This window comes from Vulpes vulpes, chromosome 12 (assembly GCF_048418805.1).
Source record: "Vulpes vulpes isolate BD-2025 chromosome 12, VulVul3, whole genome shotgun sequence".
NCBI lineage: Eukaryota > Metazoa > Chordata > Mammalia > Carnivora > Canidae > Vulpes > Vulpes vulpes.
This window is the reverse complement of record NC_132791.1, coordinates 158,153,485-158,173,543: the sequence shown is the minus strand read 5'-3', so window position 1 is coordinate 158,173,543 and position 20,059 is coordinate 158,153,485. Positions and strand designations below refer to the sequence as shown.

Genomic DNA, 20,059 nt, shown 5'->3' with positions numbered 1-20,059 from the left:
TCCGTGGGCTGCAGGATGGATGTTGTGTTAGCAGGCATAAAAACAACATTCATCTCCTTGTACATCTCTGAGTTCTTGGGTGAATAGGTGCATTGTCGTTGAGCAGTAATATTTTGAAAGGATTTTTTTTTTCTAAGCAGTAGGTCTCAGCAGTGGGCTTAAAATATTCAGTCACCTGAGGTACATTGTTGGCTCAATTGGTTAAGTGTCCAACTCTATGTTTTAGCTTAGGTCATGATCTCAGGGATCGAGCTCTGTGTTGGGCTCTGTGCTCAGCACAGAGTCTGCTTGAGATTCTTCTCTCTCCCTCTCTCCCTCCCTGTCCCCTACACTAGCACTCGTGTGCTCTCTCGCAAATAAATAATCTTGTTTGAAAAATTCAGTCAACCACATTGTAAGCAGATTACTGTCATCCTGGCTTTGTTGTTCCATTTCTAGAATGCAGCCAGAGTACTCTTAGTTTAATTCTTAAGGGTACTTGGATTTTCTCAATGGTCAGTGAGCATTGGCTTCAACCTAAAGTCACCAGGTGTGGGGCACTTGGGTGGTACTGTCAGTTTGTCCAATTCTTGGTTTGTTTCAGTTCAGGTCATGATCTCAGGGTCATAGGATCGAACCCCGCATCAGATCCATGTTCAGTGCTCAGCAGGGAATCTACTGGAAATTCTTTCCCTTCTACCCCTCCCCCGGCTCATGCTCTCTCCCTCTCTCTCTCAAATAAATCTTTTTTTTTTTTTTTTTTTAATTCATGAGAAACACAGAGAGAGAGATAGAGGCAGAGACACAGGCAGAGGGAGAAGCAGGCCCCATGCAGGGAGCCCGACATGGGACTCGATTCCAGGTCTCCAGGATCACACCCTGGGCTGAAGGTGACGCTAAACCACTGAGCCACCGGGGCTGCCCTCAAATAAATAAATCTTAAAATAAAGTCACCTGGGCAGCCCGGGTGGCTCAGTGGTTTGGTGCCGCCTTCGGCCTGGGATGTGGTCCTGGGGTCCCGGGATTGAGTCCCGTGTCGGGCTCATTGCATGGTGCCTGCTTCTCCCTCTGCCTGTGTCTCTGCTTCTTTCTCTCCTTTCTGTATTCTCAGGAATAAATAAATAAAATCTTTTAAAAAAATAAAAAAAAATAAAAATAAAAAATAAATAAATAAATAAATAAATAAAGTCACCAGCTGTGTTAGCCCAACAAGAGAGTCAGCCTGTCCTTTGAACCTTTGAAGCCAAGCATGGACTTTTCCTTTCTAGGTATGACAGTCCTAGCTGGCATATTCTCCCAAAGTAAGGCTGTTTCGTCTATAGTGAAAAATCTGTTAAGCATATCCACCTTCATTAATGATCTCAGTAGATCTTCTGGAGAACTTGCTGCAGCTTCTATGTTGGCACTTGCTGCTCCACCTTGTACTTTCATGTAACAGAAGTGGTTTTTTTCCTTAAACCTCACGAACCAACCTGTGCTGGCTTCCAGCTCCCCTTCTGCAGCTTCCTCACATCTCTCAGCTTTCATAGGATTGAGGAGAGTCAGGGCTTTACTCTGGATTAGACTGCGTGTTGTGGCTGGTTTGATCAGCAGTAAGGCTGTTTTGCCTTCTTGTCTTTGTGTGCTCCCTGGAACGGCACTTCAGGAACTTTTCCTTTGCATTCACAGCCCGGCTGCCTGTTTGGGACAAGAAGCCTGGCTTTCGGCCTGTCTCAGTTTGCAGCATGCCTTCTTCCTTTATGTTTCTATATGAGTTCTAGAATTAGTTTGCCTTTTTTTTTTTTAGAAGGAGCATTTTGGGGGGTATGGTACAGAGAAAATCTCAAGCGACTCCTCACTGAGTTCGGAGCCTGACACGGGGCTTGATGTCACATGACCAAAAGAGTTGGGTACTTAATTGGCTGAGCCACCCAGGTGCCCCAGTTTGTCATTTTATATAGAAGAGTCTGCTGGGGTTTTGTGCATAGGAATTGTGGAGAATCTAAGTAGTTTGAGGAGAACTGAGAACAATATTGGCCTCTCTGATCTGTGAACATTATTTTATCTCCATTTATTTGCTTTCTTTCATTTTAGCAGCAGCATCTGTAGTTCTTAGTGTCCAGTTTTGCATTTTTTACTATTACTGTGATGTCAGTAATATGTAGCATACTAGTTTTCAGGTGTACAACGTAATGATTTGTTATGTATATATTGGGAAATGACCACTACAGTGGATCTGGTTAACATCCATCACCACATGGAGTTACAAATTGTTTTCTTACGATGACAACTTTTAAACCTTTTCTCTTAACATTCAAATATGTGCTCTATTAATATTATTACCTAGAGGGCAGCCCTGGTGGCTCAGCGGTTTAGCGCCACCTTCGGCCCAGGGCCTGATCCTGGGGACCTGGGATTGAGTCCCACATCGGGCTCCCTGCATGGAACCTGCTTCTCCCTCTGCCTGTGTCTCTGCGCCTCTCTCTCTTTCTCTCTCTCTTTCTGTTCTCATGAATAAATAAAATCTTTAAAAAAATACATTATTACCTAGAGTCACAGTGCTGTACGTTACATCTCATGACTTATTTTTTTTTTTAATTTTTATTTATTTATGATAGTCACAGAGAGAGAGAGAGAGACGCAGAGACACAGGCAGAGGGAGAAGCAGGCTCCGTGCACCGGGAGCCTGATGTGGGATTCGATCCCGGGTCTCCAGGATCGCGCCCTGGGCCAAAGGCAGGCACCAAACCGCTGCGCCACCCAGGGATCCCCATGACTTATTTTATTTTTTATTTTTTATTTTTTTTTTTTATTTTTTTATTTTTTTAAATTTTTATTTATTTATGATAGTCACAGAGAGAGAGAGAGAGGCAGAGACACAGGCAGAGGGAGAAGCAGGCTCCATGCACCGGGAGCCCGACGTGGGATTCGATCCCGGGTCTCCAGGATCGCGCCCTGGGCCAAAGGCAGGCGCCAAACCGCTGCGCCACCCAGGGATCCCCATGACTTATTTTATAACTCGAATTAGTTTCTGTATTTCTGTCAACTACATATCTATATAGCTTATATTTCAATGTTATTGTAAATAGTGGTTTTAAAAATTTTTTTTTTTAATTTTTTTAAATTTTTATTTATTTATGATAGTCATAGAGAGATAGAGAGAGGCAGAGACACAGGAGGAGGGAGAAGCAGGCTCCACGCACCGGGAGCCCGACGTGGGATTCGATCCTGGGTCTCCAGGATCGCGCCCTGGGCCAAAGGCAGGCGCCAAACCGCTGTGCCACCCAGGGATCCCTAAAAATTTTTTTATAAGATTCATCTATGTATTTTAGAGAGCGTACATGAGTGGGAGGAGGAGGGGCAGAGGTAGAGGGAGAGAATCCCCAAGCAGACTCCCCACTGAGTGTGGAGCCTGACAGAGGGGCTTGATTCCAGGACCCCAAGATCATGACCTGAACTGAAACCAAGAGTTGGCTGCTTGACAAATTAAGCCACTCAGGTGCCCCTATAAATGAGGCACCTGATTTCTTATTGTTTGTTGCTAGTACACGGAAATAGTTATTTGTATGTTGATTTTTGTCTCCTATAACCTTGCTAATAAACTTACTTACTGGATAGTCACTTTTTTGTAGATTCCTTACGATTTTCTACAGAGAAGACCATGCCATCTGGCAGTACAGGTTTTGTTTTTTTTTTTTTTTTAAGTAATCTTTACACCCAATGTGGGGTTCAAACTCACAATCCCAAGATTAAGAGTCATACACTCCACCAACTGAGCCAGCCAGGTGCCCCTGACAGTACAATTTTACCTGTTCCTTTTTCATGCCTATGCGTTTTATTTCATTTTCCTTATTACCCTGGCTATGGCCTCCAGTACAGTATTGAATAGGAGTGCCTATATCAGACAGGTTTTTGTAGGTTTGGGGTTTTATTAAAGATTTTTCATATGTTTGGATAAAACATCAGTGTTTCTCAAGCTAGGAGGATATTGATCTACTAGGGCAGTGTTGTCAACTCTAGCTAAAATTTAGAATCACCCAGCGAGCTTTCAAAACTACTGATGCTGGGGATCCCTGGGTGGCTCAGCAGTTTAGTACCTGCCTTCAGCCCAGAGTGTGATCCTGGGGACCTGAGATTGAGTCCCACTTCAGGCTCCTGCATGGAGCCTGCTTCTCCCTCTGCCAGTGTCTCTGTCTCTGTCTCTCTCTCTCATGAATAAACAAATACAATCTTTAAAAAAAAAAAAAAACTACTGATGCCTTTGGTCTGGGTTGGGTGAGGGGGTTACTTTCTGAGGATCCTCAGGTGGTTGTAAGGTGAAGCCAGGGTAGGGGTTCAAGGGCGCCATCACTCTTCACCTTAACACAGAGGCCCAGGCTTATCTGTGGTCTCCAAGCTTCCCTTCTGTCTCCCATTCACCTCCTGCAATGCCAGCCTCTGATGCATCCTCAATCCCTCCGTGAGGACATTTGACTTTACCCTGTGTGTTATAGTCTCTTCTGGGATGACCTTGTTTGCTTCACTTGTCCCGGCAAAGTGGGTTGTATGGCAGTTATTCTGCTGGGTTCCACCTGCAGCGCCGCCTTCTGAGATCTTCCCACACAAGAAACCTGTCCTATCTGCTCTTCCCCTTGGGCAGGTCCAGATGGGCTCTAGCAGCTGTAGGCATCCTCACCACAACCCTGTAGTGGCTTGCCCTCCCTGTCCTTGGAGGATTACCTTTTGGTCCCTTGATCTATACCAGTTTTGTCAAACTGTGCCCTTCCTTTTTTTTTTTTTTTTTTTAAGATTTTATTTATTCATGAGAGACACAGAAAGAGAGGCAGAGACATAGGCTTCTCACCCCATCCGAGAGAGAAGCAGGCTTTTCACAGGGAGCCCGATGTGGGACTCGATCCTAGGACCCCGGGATCATGACCTGAGCCAAAGGCAGACACTCAACTGCTAAGCCACCCAGGCATCCCTCTGCCTTTCCTTTTCCCTTGTTCAGTGTACTGGTTTCTGCCTCAATTTGTCACCACTTCTACCTTTCTTAGGCTTATTTTATTTCTTTTCTAGCTTTATAGAATCTCGGCTCATTGCTCTTCATTCTCAAAAACTTCAGCCACCTTAATGGAGAGGCATGGACTTTGGTTTGTGTTACATTCCTCTTGTCGTTTGATATGTTATAATGTTGGTTTGATACCCATTTTGAGGTTGATTAGGACAAAGTTTAGACACTCCCAGGTGGTGCAGGATTGTTTTCTTTGTTCCTACTTTTTTGTCTTTTCCTGATTTTATTGTATTGTAATTGGAAGGTAAAGATCTCTACCTTCACTAGTACTTGGAAATTGAAGTTTTCTTTGAGGCTAAAGTAGGTCAGTTTTGGCAAATGTTCTTTTGGCTCAGTTACAGGGTCTGGAGTCCAGTGTATATCTGCTAGTCAGTCTTACCGAGGGGCGTTAAGCACTGCACACCCCCGTGGTGATCCCCACTCCCTGCATAATGATTCCCCCCCACAGTGATCCCCCCAACAATGACTCCCCCCCAAGGTGACTCCCCCACAGTGACTCTACCCTGTGGTGATCCCACCACAGTGACTCCTCCCCTTCCGCAGTGACTTCCCCCGCAGTGGCTCCCCCCATGGTGATCCCCTCATAGTGACTCGCCCCCCCTACGGTGATTCCCACACACACAATGACTTCCCCCTGTGGTGATACCCCCCAGTGATCCCCTGCAGTGATTTCTCCCTACTGTGATCCCCCTGCAGTGACTTCCTTCCCTACAGTGACTACCCCCTCAACAGTGATCCTCCACAGTGACTCCCCCTCATTGTGATCTCCCACAGTGACTCCCCCCACAGTGGCCCCCCACTCCCCCCGCAGTGATTCTCCCCTCACGGTGATCCCTCCATAGTGATTCCCCACCCCCACCCCCACCCCCCACAATGTGCTATATACCTCTGTCTGTGACTTCTCTAGCTGGCCCTTGGCCTTCTCTGTGGGAGAAACACCACAGCTCCAGCCTGTTAGTTCTTATTCTGGAATGTTAGCTCGTCTAGATTCACTAGAAACCACAGGTCGGTTCCTGAGTTCTTGAATATCTTTGGGATAGCAACTATTCTCAAGTCCTTTGGCAAATGGGACTTGAACCATATTTGTCCCACAATGCAATGGGTGCATGTATGTGTATGTATATTATTTTCTGCCTGCATATTTACTTACTTTGTTTTATTAAGGCATCAGTGTTTTTCTGATCGAAGTCCTCATTTATCGACTATGGAAATGGAACAAGAGAAAGTCAACATGAGTAAGGCACTGAGCGCAGACTCGGGCTCGTACCGCTGCTCCGCATGCCATGGGGACGAGGACTGGGGGTCCAAGCATCCCATCCGGGGGCGGGCCAAGTCCCGCAGCCTGTCTGCCTCACCTGCCCTGGCCAGCGCCAAAGAGTTCAGGTATGAAGGCCCTCCTCCAACCACCATCCTCCCCTGCATGTTCTGACTGCTTGAAACCATGACCAAGGGTTCTTTTAAGGACTCTGTACTTCGTAAATCCTGGCTAACACGATGTGTGTCCAGAGGGTAGGGTGGGGCTGAGTCCCAAGAGCAGAGGACAGACGCTCTCCTGGCACGTCTCCCCGCATGGTACCAGCACCACATGCTTTTCCCTTTCTTGCCTTATCTGCCAGTGCCCACTCTGACTTTGGATGTTTGAGGTGTGGGGGTGCTGCCTGAAGGCACACCAGTGGGACCCACACGGTGATGGGGCTGTTGGAGGGCTGAGTGTGGTCACAGGGGTATTGGGCAAGCACTCTCCCCCAGCCCGATGTGCCCTCTCTGGCAATCCACGTGGTGCGTGTTCTTGCACAATGCTCTTGAGCAACAGTGCTGAGAGCTCCCCATGAAGAGCCCCCCGGGCAGCGTTGTAATGGCACCTGTGGGTGTCGCCCTGGCTTCTGGAACATTAAAGGTGGTGAGTTTTGGGTGGAAGCCTCCAGGGCTGGCACTACCTCTCCGGCAAGGGTTACAACTGTCACATGTTGGGGGGTGAGGGAGAGTGTTTGGTGAAAAGTGTGTATTCAGGCAAGGTAGAGCTGCCTGCAGCGTCTTCCCTGGGCGGGGAGCAGAGCAGAGATGTGGCATCTGTGGTGCAGCTTTTCATACCAGAGAGGCGGTGCAGGGCTTTCATGTTCCTGGCAGCACTGCTTCTGCTTATTGGTTTTGGGGGGTTCAGCACACACCATTTCTAGTTCACAGACTATGGAACGTGGTGCAGTGACAGCAGGTCAGAGGTAGCCTCTGTGTGTGGGTGTCAGTGAAGGAGGAAGATAACAGGAGTGTATCTGGTCACACCAGTCCTTGAGCAGGAACTGTGTGTACCCCCTGGGGAGGCCTGCTGTGATGTGCCTCCCCTCTGTGCACTCGGGGGGGGGGGGGGGGGGCAGGGAGGGCTTGTCTTTAACTGGACACCAGCCTCTCTCTTAGGTGTATTGCCTTTTACAGGATGGTAGAAAATCTGTTTTTGTTTGTGTTGAATTTGAAGATTTTGTGGATCCCATGAGACAGTTGAAGATGAAGTCAGCATTTGGCCATCTTTGGGACAATATTTTTGGTACAGGAAGGGACTGTGAGGCCACTGGGGTTGAATACGTCCCAAACTCTGTGGGGGTGTCCTCATTACTCCCTCTTGCCTGTGCCAGGGTGGATGCCAACCCCTCAAGGAGAGGGAGGGAAGCAGCCAAGTGGTGGTTTCCCCACAACATGTACTGGCCACAGCCCCTTCATTTGGTGATTCTATGATGGCTGAGTCACTTTTTGGTTATTGGAGAAGTTGAACCATTCAAGTAGTATCTTTTTTATATTGACTGTGCAACTCAGTATGAGCATTTTTGTCAGAATTTTCATGTAGGTAATTTAGGGTTGGTCTCTAAGGTCTTGATTCCCAAGTAGAGACCGGAGGACTGGTCCTCAGACAGACTTGGTCAGAGAGACTGTTCAGTTGCAAATTTCCAGGCCTGACCCTGGGGGAGGTCTTGCCTTTTCCTGGGGTGGGGCCTGGGCACCTGTGTTGATTTGGGGTCCTTTCTCTGAGGAGCACACTCTAATTGCTGATGCTACACAGCGTGTGGTGCTTCCGTGCGGCTCTGAGGACCAGAGCCAGGTCTCCAGGGACCATCACATGGACACTGGGAAGATGATGGATGTAAGGTCCTTCCAGTTAAAAGCCTTTCTGAGGGTCTAACAGTCTGTACCTAGGTCTGTTCACCCACAGTATCCCATCTCCCCACAGGAGGACTCGCTCTTTGCATGGGCCATGCCCGGTGACCACGTTTGGACCAAAGGCCTGCGTTCTGCAGAACCCTCAGACCATCATGTGAGTGCTGTGGTGGGGGGGTACTCCCTGGAGTGTGTGCTGTCGTGCGATCATAGTTCTGTGGAATGTTCTGACTTGGGTGAGAAGTTCACGTCAGCAGAAGCCACAGGGCATCTCCACCGGCTCTGGTGAGCATGGGGCCTTACCACCCTCCAGACAGCAGATGGGGATTGGGCCACGCTCTGCTTCTCAGGCACTGCAGCTGGATGGGCTTTGACTATGATCTTTAGAGTTACTGTTTTGTTTTTACAGTAAAAAGTCGTGGAGGAAACCAGTATATTTCACAGTACACTGGGTCAGATATGCTTCTCCTCTAATTATTCCTGAAATACAGAGGCATTAACTGGCTATTTTGAGACCCTGCTTTACTTCTGAGAGACACCCCACCTTGTGGGCACAGCTGTTATAAGCACGCCAGACCCCCAGTGCATCTTTGGGGGCCACGTGGATGGGGAGCTATAAGAACAAAGCTGTCAGGGTTGGAGCTCGAGGGCTCTGTGTGGTGCTCTGACCATGGTGTCTGTCTTAGGGAAAGACCCGACACCACTTACCCCATGGTGCTGCTTTCTCTTAAACAGAATTCCATCCTACCCCGACCGTTGTGCTTGGCACCTCATGGTGAGCTCCCCACCTTCCCTGCAGCCCCCACAAGGTCCCCTCCTTCAGGGTGAGCCCACATTTTGCACAGGGGTGAGGGCTGCAGGTTTAAGTGTGTTGCCATGACTGAGCTGTCTAGGGGGTCCTTGCTCCCCATGAGGCAGCCCCAGCAGTGGGGACCCTAGGCCTGAGGTCAGGGCTTGGGGACAGTGACACTGTCTGTGCTGCCACCTCCAGGCTTCCCAGGGAATTGCTGTGCAAATCGGGAGGTCTTTTGACCTGTGACTTGGCTGCCTTGCCTCTTACAACCAGAATTAAGTTTTATCGTCTTTGCTGGTTCCAGGTGCTCTCTGCAGCTGTCTGGTTACTGCTGCTGTGCTTGGGGCAGGTCCTCTCTGGATGCAGACTCCTACTGGTCTGCCACAGCTCCTCTAGTATCCCACAGCCAGCTCTGCACAGCACCTACCCAGGTGCCTCCAAAACCAGAGCCCCAGCTGCCTGCTGCTGCTGCTCCAAGCCCTGCCCTCCCCTGTGCCCATGCCTTCCTGTTTGCTCTGGCCCTGCCCTTGGCCTTTCCCCATCTGCCTGAGGGCCCCTCCCTGTACTTCCTGGTTTTGGCAGAGCTATTCTTTCCTTGTTACTCCGCTCGGCCTAAGTGCCACCGTGAGTGTATGAGCCTTAGTTAGCCAACATGTAATCCCAGCCGAGCCACATCCACTGTATGAACGGGCTTTGTGAGCCTCAGGGAGGTTATTTGGGCTGGTTGAGATGGGGCAGATACCCCTGAAATGTCCCTGGAGCTGACTTGCAGAGTGAGCAGCCATGTCTTCCCTTCCGAGCCCACATGCCCAGCACAGTCTGATGGGGTTGCCATCTCTGGGGGACCCTTTCTCCACCCTGTACCTGTTCCCTTACAACACTGTACCTTGCTGGGGCAGGGCTTCACATGTCCTAATCTAACTTCTTCTCTAGTGTTTGAAAGTAAGATATTTTAGAAGGGTTGATTACAAAGAACTTTCACTTTCTAATTTATTGTCTGCATTTTCACATTTCTCTTACATTGAAATGTGTGGAATTACCAACATCTGATTGCCTTTGGCTTATTAGGTAGTGGCTCAGATTGGTCACCTGCTACCACTCAGGCGTCCTTGCTTTCCCATCCAGCATCCACTACCTGTGTGCTGGAGGAGGGTCAGCCTCCCACCTTGCAGGGTGATCCAGCAGGAGGAATCCCAGTTGGCACCCAGGCCTGTGCAGGACACACTGGTGGCTTTGGCTGGGCACAGCCGGGTCTGAGGACCAGAGAGGCTACAGGCCATGGGTGCCTGGGTCAGCACAAGGGGGCTTCGACCTGGCAGAGGTCCGTGAGCTGTCCACGCTTTTTCTGAGGCCCACAGCCAAGCAGAGTGACGAAGTTTGGGGAGTGTACACCCCTCCACCTGATCAAGGCCTGACAGCTCCTCCCACAGGGCCGAGCCGGTTCCACAGCCCTGCTCGGATTCCTGTGTGGCTGGGATGGGTCAGTGTACCTGGGCCCTGGACAGGGCACGTTCCAACTGCCAAGGGCAGCTGAGCTCAGCCAGCTAGTTTAGTGAAGAGCAGGGGACCTCCAGTCTGGCCTCTTTGTTGTTAAAGGTGATCCTGAGGACTTTTTGTTTTAAATAGGTGATTGGCCAAGAGGATCATGTAAACAGTGAAAAGATTATATAAGATTTGCTTGATTTTTAATTTCTGGGAGTTTTCTTGCCTTAGCTGTTTTATACAGCCTTTCAGAAGTCACGTTAGGATTGTTTTGCTTTTAGTTTTGAGGTTGCAGAAATTACACTTACAGTACAAATGTACAGTTGGGATAATTTGGGGGCTTGGTATGCCCTACACTTCTGTTGTTAGCAAAGTGTGACTAAAATGCTGTGACCAAAGCAGCTGTACCCTACTCATGAGCCACGCACGTGACCTGGGCAAGCAATGAAGCTCACAAAGGGTGTTGTGAGTGACCCGTCCTCTTGCAGAAACTGCCGGAAAGGGTGAGTGATGGATGGTCAGTAACTGGATGAAGTCACCACACCCCTTGTACTGGTGGTTTGAGTCATGGTGTTGGAGGTTTGTGATGGGGCTAGCACACAGTGCAAGGCCTAAGAGACATGCCTCCGAGGATGCCTGTCCTCTGGAGGGAAAGCATGTGAACACTCCTCTCCCCTCACAGGCATATCCAGGACCCTGCCAGCCAGCGGTTGACGTGGAACAAGTCCCCGAAGAGTGTTCTCGTCATCAAGAAGATGCGGGATGCTAGCCTGCTGCAGCCCTTCAAGGAGCTCTGCACGTACCTGATGGAGGCAAGTGAGCCAGGTTGGGGGGTGGCAACCCCAGGACTCCCCCCAGCACCCCCTCTGCATCTGTGTCCACTGGATTCCACCCTGTAGCTTGGGAGGCTCCATGTTCTGGGTCATGTGGCAGGGGTGGGCACAGAGCAGGCCAAGTCAAGAAGCCCATTTCAGGCAAGTGATTTCCATAACTGAGGGTCACAGAGCCTCCAGAAGGAAAGAAATCTGTGCGTGAGCAGGTTGAAAGCAGTCTGCTGGCCAGGACTAAGGACTCACTTCCCCCCTTGTCATAAAACACTGTGGCTTAAAAGGAGGCTTCAAGGAAGACCAGTGTGATCTGAACTGGGTCTTGTGGGTGGAGCTGATGTGCTTGTCTCCCTTCCAGGAGAACAACATGATTGTTTATGTGGAGAAGAAGGTTCTAGAAGACCCTGCCATGGTGAGCGATGACAACTTTGGAGCAGTGAAGAAAAAGTTCTGCACCTTCAGAGAAGGTGAGTCTGTCCTTGGCTCTGGGGCTTGCTGGCACCACACCCCTGGAGTTGGCAGAAGCTTCTAGCATTCCTGCCCCTTGTGGACAGAGTGCCCTGTGGCATTGAGGGTTGCCGAGACACCTTTTCTCGTGTTGTTCTATTTTCTAGATTATGATGACATTTCCAATCAGATCGATTTCATCATATGCCTGGGAGGGGATGGGACCCTGCTTTATGCCTCATCACTGTTCCAGGTGAGGTTGGCAGATGGTTCTGTGCTCCTGGCCTCAGCATTACATGAGGAGATACTTTCCCAGTGAGGTTTTCCATCCCTTCTTGTACCTTGTGGCTTTATGCCTCAGGAATGCCGAGTTTTATGGTTTCTTACTCTGGTACAGACCAAACTGTTTTTAAGTGTGGTTATTTGGCAATAGAACTGTTTTGCAAATAATACCAAATGATGCATCTGCTCTCTCTCTCCGGGCCTCCTTCCTCACTGGGAGTGCTACTGGCAGGAGAGCACAAGTATGGCATGCAAGCCTGGACTGGGCAGCAGGAGTGGCTGGGAGGAATGGGGGCAGTGGCAGAGAAACTGTCGTGGGGGCTGCTGCAGATCTGTGGGCACCTCCTGGCTGAGGCGACGGCCCACAGCAGAGGAAGGATGCAACTGCAGGCTAAGCCTCCAGGGTAGGAGGGTGGGAGTCTGGACCTCACTCAGGTTGCCCAAAGCCTGCCTTCACTCTCTGCTAGATGGGGCCCTTGGAGGGTCCCAGCTGAGGTGTGTTGGAAGGTGAAGTGGGAGGCTCTGGCGTGGAGGCTTGAGTCCTTCCTTGACCAGCTCTCTCCTGTCCTCTTTGGCCAGCAGGCTGGTCAGTCCCATTGCTTTGGTTTCTCATCAGCTCTGCATGCCACCATTCCTGGCCTCCCCAACTACTCGCTGACCTTCTGTGCAGTCACTTAGAATCAGCACCAACCATGTACTCATGTGCCTGTCCCTTCCCAGAGACAGTCGGGGACTGGGTCCATCCATGTTGGGGACAAGTCATGTGGCTTTTGAGTAGATTAGCTAGCTGACAGACCTGCTCATTGGCTCACAGGGCAGCGTACCTCCGGTCATGGCATTCCACCTGGGTTCCCTGGGCTTCCTAACCCCCTTCAACTTCGAGAATTTTCAGTCCCAAGTTACTCAGGTGATACAAGGTAAGTCAGAATGTTCTGGAAGTCACAAGGAGTTCTAAACATGAGATTGTCTTTTCATTTGGTTTTTGGGTTTTTAAATAACGTGTAGAGCAACATTTAAGCATTTCGAGATTGAGATTTAAAATTTTTCAATGGGTCAGACCTTTTTTCCTAACATTGAGAAGTTTGAGGAGGTTACATGCTGAAGCTGCTGTGTGTGCTGACTAGTGGTGGGAACTGATTTTCACAGAAGTCACAGAGGTGCTGCCCTCGGTTTGGGAAAAGAAAGTGGGTGGTCTCTGGTCAAGCAGAGGTGTCTTTGTTTCCTGTGGGGTGCCACACCCCCTTTCCTCCTGGCCCCCAGGGAATGCGGCTGTTGTTCTTCGGAGCCGGCTGAAGGTCCGGGTTGTGAAGGAGCTCAGAGGGAAGAAGATGACGATGCCCAACGGGATCAGCGAGAATGGAGTGCTGGCTGCAGACCTGGACACGGAGGTTGGGAAGCAGGTCATGCAGTATCAGGTCTGTGGACACGTGCTCTGTCCGGGCTCCGGCCTTGTCCTGCGTGTCGTGTGGCCTCAGGGAGAGAGACACAGGGTGGGGGGACTCTGGGCTGGACCCAGTGGGGCCGCCCTCAGGACCTTTCAGAGAGCCCAGGAACAGTACAGGTGCCTGTGGGGCAGACCACCCAGGCTGGCCCCTCCCAGTGTGCAGTCACTTTGTCCCCCCCCCCAGGTCCTGAACGAGGTTGTCATCGATAGAGGTCCCTCCTCATACCTGTCCAACGTAGATGTCTACCTAGACGGGCACCTCATCACCACAGTGCAGGGTGACGGTAGGTGGGCGCCTGGGGTCCCACAGGGTGGGGTTGGCGCAGGAACCCACAGAGACTGACCCTGTAGCCTGTCCACCAGGCGTGATCGTCTCCACCCCAACGGGCAGCACAGCGTATGCGGCCGCCGCCGGGGCCTCCATGATCCACCCCAACGTGCCAGCCATCATGATCACGCCCATCTGCCCCCACTCGCTGTCATTCCGACCTATTGTGGTCCCTGCAGGGGTCGAGCTGAAGGTCAGAGTCCACCCTCTATCCTTTCTGGTTTAATCTGTTGCCTGGGGCCTGCCATGCTGACCCCCTCCTTGCCTCCAACTGTGACCCCAACACCCACTGGGTCGTGGGCCCTACCTTGCTGGGTGTTGCAAAGGGCTTCACTCTCGTCCTTATTTGTCTTGTCAGTGGGGGCAGTGCTGAGAGCCAGGCCAGCCCCTCCAACAGGGCTGTGGGCCTTTGGGAGCTGGGGATACTCCCCGCTAGGTAGGGGCAGGGTGAGAGGCACCCTGTGAGGAGTGGTGCTTTGGTCCTGGCGTGTGGCCGGTGCCCACTGTTGATCCTCCATCTCCGTTCTTGGCTGGCATGTCCCTGCTCTGAGCCCTGGTAGGTGGGGCCACAAAGAGCACTGGAGGCAGACTCCTGGCTGGTGTCCTTGGCTCTGGGTAGATGGTTGGTGACTGGGCTTGATGACTGCCTGTCCTGTTTCCCAGGGTTGGTGTCAAGTGAGACATAAGTGAGGGCCTCCATGGCCTAGAACTGGCCTTGGTGAAGAGTGGGCTATAAGGATACCTTCAAGTGTTCTCCTGGGCAGTGCTCCACTCCCTGGGGCAGGGGTCTAAGGTTTTCATCTGCATTCATGAGCCCGAACCTGTCCTGTTTGACTCCTTCAGATCATGCTTTCACCGGAAGCAAGGAACACCGCGTGGGTGTCCTTCGATGGACGGAAAAGACAGGAAATCCGCCATGGAGACAGGTGTGTGAGCCTTGGGGCTGGAGTAGGGGCAGGCCCTGCCTGCTGCCTTCATGCCCTGTTGAGGTTGGCTTGTGGGGGTCCCATAGACAGAACTCTATTACTGACCACCGTGGGACTCCATCCTCTTGGGCAGCTGGTCACCCACGCAGGAGGCAACATGTGACCCATGTTGTGCTGCGCTGAGGGTGACAGGTTCATGGCCTCTCACTCTGTCCCACCCTCCTGCCCTGGTGCCGCCGTGGCTACTCCTGTCCACTCGGTCCCAGGAGGTACTCCCCCTGAGCCCCCTGTCCTTAGGGTGAGGCAGGCCCCAGGCTCTGCAGCAAGTGGCATGAGCAGAGCACAGATGGTGCCCAGCTGGGCTGGGCATGGCCCCTGGGGAAGGGTCTTGGCCTGCTGCTGTGGACTTACCTGTGCTGTATCTCTCCCCTGCCTCAGCATCAGCATCACTACCTCTTGCTACCCGCTTCCTTCCATCTGCGTCCGAGACCCTGTGAGCGACTGGTTTGAGAGCCTTGCACAGTGTCTGCACTGGAATGTGCGGAAGAAACAGGCGCATTTCACAGAGGAGGAGGAGGAGGAGGAGGAAGAGGAAGTGGAGGAGGGGGAGGGGGAGGGCTAGGTCTGAGCTCCTGCTGTCCATACTCGGGACCCCAGAGTCCCGAAGCTGCTCCCCTGCCTGGTTCCCACTCACCTTCCGCCTTCTGGGAACAGGCTGACCTGAGCACATGCGCTGTGAGCCCGAGCAGGCATCAGAAGTCACAGCACTTTGTAGCCAGGGGAAGAGCCGGAATCTGCCTTTTGTCAACCAGATCAGCTGTTTTTAACATTTTAAATCTTGACTTCTTTTTTGCATTTCTAAATAAGAAAAGTGATGTTGGGGGGTACCTGTGCTGTGGCTCAGGGCCTGGCCCCAGGTTGGGGATGCCAGAGCTGGGTGTGCTCTGTGTAATTCTTTGTCAGGAAACCTGTGCTTCAATCAGTATGTTTAAATTCAGAGGGGATCAGAATGGATTGATCCGTCTTTCTGTGTTGAAAATAAATGTCTTGTAGCCAAAAACCTATAGCTACCACGATTTTCCCCTTAAATCCTGCACCTTTTCCCTTCAAAGGACTTAGAGGGGACACTTCTGCAGAGACCAGTTTGGTATTTGATTGGCTGATGAATGGAGAGATCCCCTCTCTCTCCTGCTCAGCATCTGTACCTCATCTGGGCACACCTTCCTGCCTTGGTCACAAGGCTCTCCCCTCCCCCGCTGCTGTGGTGTGACAGGTGCTGGCAGAGCTCCATGCTGTCGCCCCCTGCAAGCCCAGCGTGGCCTGGTAGGAGGTCAGACCCATGCACATTCCTCGTGAAGCAGGGGCAGCCCCCTCTGTACCCTGAAAGGTATTTTAAATCCTGTGTATACTTTGTAGACATTAAGTTTTCTGAACTGCTTATGTACAGATTTTATTGTACACACTTTGAAGATTTCAGAGGGGATGGGATTTGGACTGTTGTGAAATGGAGCCTTGTTCCAATGTTTACACGTGTTCTGTTTGGTGCCGTGAGCTGGGACCACTCTGTTCAGCATGCTCACTGTGGGGGTGATGGTCCATGGAGAGAGAGGGCGCTTCTCGGTTAGTAAGCGGTGGTACTTTGTGACTACAACTAGAAGATGGGGACGCATTGGTTAGTGAGGAAAGAGATGGTGGGGACGTTCTCTGTCCATTCTGCTCTTGCTTCTCCCCGTTGGCCTGGGCTTGCGAGGAAACTCCCATCATTCCAGCGGTCACTCCTTTGCCGGCTGGCCACCCAGACCATAGGCGTGTGTGCTTGCCACCTGGGACCAGAGCCTGAGTGGTCTGGTGGGAGCTGTGGCTCAGTGCACATGGCTTTGGCCCCCGGTTGCTGTTTGTTGCCTGACAGACGTCCTACACTTGGGCATCTGTTTCTGAGTAACTGATTTCTCTTTGAGGTGCATTTTTAATCTATTGAATTGGCAAGAACACAAGGGACAGAAGCTGCCCTTTCTTGGACTCTTCTGGAGTAAGAGGGATGGGCCTGTGCTTTGCCCTCGTGGAGGGTCACATGCCTCATTCTTGGGCTGATAGAAGGGCTCTGGGGCACGTGTGCAGCCATGCTGAGCCAAGGGCCTCCACAGAGCAGGCTCTGCAGCCTGAGCACCATCTCCTGTGTCTGTGCTTTAGTGCCTGTGGCTCTCAGTGTGGTGCTTGGCCAACGGCCCTTATCACCCACCCACCCACAGCCACCTGGCAAGGTCAGAGGCTCACTGCCCAGACTCCCTTAGGCTGAGAGGGGGCTGAACCAAACCTCCCAGCTTTAGGTCCCAAAGACAGTGTCATTCAGAATTTGAGTCACTGGTTTAGACAGGAAAAAAAAAAAAAAAAAGCAAGTGCTAACCAAGTCTGAAAGCAGCATGATTTGGAAGAAAACTTTGGATTTTTTGAAGTAAATTCTTAATGTTTCATATTGTTAATATCTTGAAAATTTGTTAGATGTTGTTGAAAGCCTTATTACTATTTTCAGATCCTTTCAATAAACAGACTTGTTTAAAAAGTTGGATTGGGTAACAACTTTATTTGGTGTTTTATAACCAACACATTGATGCTCAGGGAGGTGGGCCAGGGCTTCTGGAGTCTGTGGACACACTGAGCACTATCAGCATGCACGTGGGAGAGAGGGTCCCACCCAGGCAGGCTCCACATTACATCCCATCCCAGGTGCCCCATCAGCCTTGCTATTGGCATTGGTGGGCCTGGAGCTCAGAAGCTGTCCTGCCCAAAAGAGGTGCGGAACTGTTTGTCACCACCTATCCTGCAGGGTAAAGCAGAGGCTTGGGCGGTTTCAGGCTTGAGCCTACAGAAAGGACCTTCTCTTAGGGAAATCAGAGCACTGGGCCAAGGGGGCCCCCAGAGGCTTCAAAGTCCTCACCACAGCTCAATCCAGGCCTGTTGGAGTGAGGGGGCATGGGCCAGGCCCTAGAGCACACTCCCCTCTCTCCTCTGCTCCCTTCTATTCCACACGGTCTTGACCAGTTCTTGGTGAATGTGGGGCAAGGCTTTTCCAGGAGCCAAAGTGAGCCCTGCAGACATGCGTGAGGACATGGACAGCCCTGCGTACTGGGACGCTGGGTGCCCCCAGCGATTTACAGAGGCCTGAAGCCCAGTGTGGGGGGATGGCAGGTGAACTCACCCCCAGGTTCCCTATCCTTCATTTCAGACCTGTCCCATTGCATCAGCCTCCTGGGGCCATGTTTGGCCTTGGTCTGCCCTGCCCCAGGAACCCTTGCTCTCCTGGCACATGTGTGGGAGCACATTATCTTACTGGTCAGGTGTCTCTGGCCAAGAGGCATCTGCTGCCCCTGGGCTGGCCTGCTGGGAAACACAGGCACCTGTGGTCAGTTTGTACAGCTGTCATGGGCAGCAGGGCCAAGCATCAAAACTCAACCCTGGCATCCAGAGCTTCTAAGGCCCAGAGGTTCTCAAGATCCAAGCCGTTAGTGTGTGTGGACCCAGCCTAGGCCTTGTCCCTTTCGGTGGCAGAGGGCCCACTTTGAGGGCAAAGGCCAGAGGGGCTGGCTCAGTGGTGGGTACTGGCTTTGCCCGTAAGGCCACACATCTCAGTAATGCCTATTGACCTGTGAGCCTTGGACTTTCCTACCTCAGGGAAAGGAGGAGGGTGGGACACAGAGGCCACAGGCCAGGGGCCCTAGGACATCTCCCAACTGGGCTCGGCCTTTCTGTGGGCTCAGGGCTCAGGCTGTCCAATCTTCTAGTCTTCAGTCCTTTGCTGGCTAGGTTGGAGCAGCACAGAGCCAGACCCCAACCCAGGCCTCTGCCGAGTGCCCCACTTGGCTGGCCTCCCTTCTCAGGCCAGGCCGCGGTCCACATCACAGCAGCGCTCTCCCAAAGAGGTGTCGCTCCCCTCCTGCCCAGCGGTTACCCCACCTGGAAGCCATTAGGTCCAGGAACCAGCTAGTCTGGGTGCAGGTGAGGAGTAAAAGAACAGTTGGAGGAGGGATCCCTGGGTGGCGCAGCGGTTTGGCGCCTGCCTTTGGCCCAGGGCGCGATCCTGGAGACCCGGGATCGAATCCCACATCGGGCTCCCGGTGCATGGAGCCTGCTTCTCCCTCCGCCTGTGTCTCTGCCTCTTTCTCTCTCTCTGTGACTATCATAAATAAATTTAAAAAAAAAAAATTAAAAAAAAAAAAAAAAAAGAACAGTTGGAGGAGCACAGAGAGCATGGGTGGGATGGATAGGATGCATGGGGGAGGAGGCAGGAACTGCATAGGGACTACGTGGAGATCAGCCACTTCTGGCACGTTCTCCTTCAGAAAGATCCAGGCCAGGGCAGCCCCGGTGGCCCAGCGGTTTAGTGCTGCCTTCGGCTCGGGGCGTGATCCTGGAGACCCAGGATCGAGTCCCATGTCGGACTCCCTGCATGGAACCTGCTTCTCCCTCTGCCTGTGTCTCTGCCTCTCTCTTTTCACTCTCTGTGTCTGTCATGAATAAATGGGTAAAATCTTAAAAAAAAAAAAAAAAAAGATCCAGGCCAAAGCTTGGGTGTTTTTCAGAATTATATAAACACTGAAGATTAGGTAGGAGGGGGAAGAGGTGAGGTGGGGTTGGGGTTGGGGATGGGGTCGGGCAGGGTTTGTCTGAGCCGCCTACAGACCCACCAGCCAGGACCCCTCCTGCAGGTGGCCTGGATCAGCAGTGGCCCTCCTATGGAGGCCTCCAGGCAAAGCTGGCCTTTGTCCCCAGCAGCACAGAGGACAAAGGCTGGACTTGATCTCAGCCCATGGCTTCCTGGGAGCACAGTGAGGCCTTGCAATGGCCCTTTGTTCACCAGCACTCTTCCTCAGACACAGGCCTGAGATAGCAAATGAGCTGCTCCCTAACCCTGTGGTCTTGCTTCCATGACCTTTAATCCCATGGTACCCAGAGGCTGAATCCCAGGGACAGAGGATGCAGTGCCCTCACTAGGGTCAGGCCAAGGGTCATGTTGAAAGGTGTTGAGTAGGGACATCCAAAGGGTTCCCAGGAAGGGCTTGCATCCCTACTTTGGGGACAGGAGCTGTTTTTCCAAACCAGCTGCTCATTGCTTCCTGACAACCTTGGCAGTGGGCCTGGTGGCACAAGACAGGTGGCCTCATCCTTCCTCCCACCCAATGGAACGTGACCCAGACCCCATTTTCTCGGCATCTGGGGCTCCCGGGCCCCTGTCCAGATATTCCTGTTCTCCTCACTGTCCCCTGGAAAGTGGTGATCCTCTGGGCCTGCAGATTTCATCAGCGTACCCAGGTGGGGCCATCAGACCAGGGCCCATACACAGATGATTCCTGATAAGAGGTGGTGAGGGCCTGGAGGCA

General features: G+C 51.8%; 1 protein-coding gene across 6 annotated transcripts in view; it reads left to right on the top strand.

The window, feature by feature from the left end:
- Positions 1-17,247, top strand: part of NADK (NAD kinase) — a 30,334-nt gene extending 13,087 nt beyond the window's left edge. For 2 of the 6 annotated variants that reach the window (XM_026007143.2, XM_072731010.1), the window contains exons 2-12: positions 6,176-6,394; positions 8,229-8,312; positions 11,113-11,242; positions 11,616-11,724; positions 11,872-11,957; positions 12,801-12,903; positions 13,247-13,401; positions 13,615-13,714; positions 13,794-13,951; positions 14,602-14,684; positions 15,123-17,247. In XM_026007143.2, the coding sequence (XP_025862928.1) occupies positions 6,176-6,394; positions 8,229-8,312; positions 11,113-11,242; positions 11,616-11,724; positions 11,872-11,957; positions 12,801-12,903; positions 13,247-13,401; positions 13,615-13,714; positions 13,794-13,951; positions 14,602-14,684; positions 15,123-15,306 (1,411 nt within the window). In that variant the 3' untranslated portion in view covers positions 15,307-17,247. The remainder of the gene's footprint in view (positions 1-6,175; positions 6,395-8,228; positions 8,313-11,112; positions 11,243-11,615; positions 11,725-11,871; positions 11,958-12,800; positions 12,904-13,246; positions 13,402-13,614; positions 13,715-13,793; positions 13,952-14,601; positions 14,685-15,122) is intronic. The other 4 variants (XM_026007145.2, XM_072731012.1, XM_026007144.2 and 1 more) reach the window with 2 other exon arrangements.
- The last annotated feature ends 2,812 nt before the right edge of the window (positions 17,248-20,059 follow it).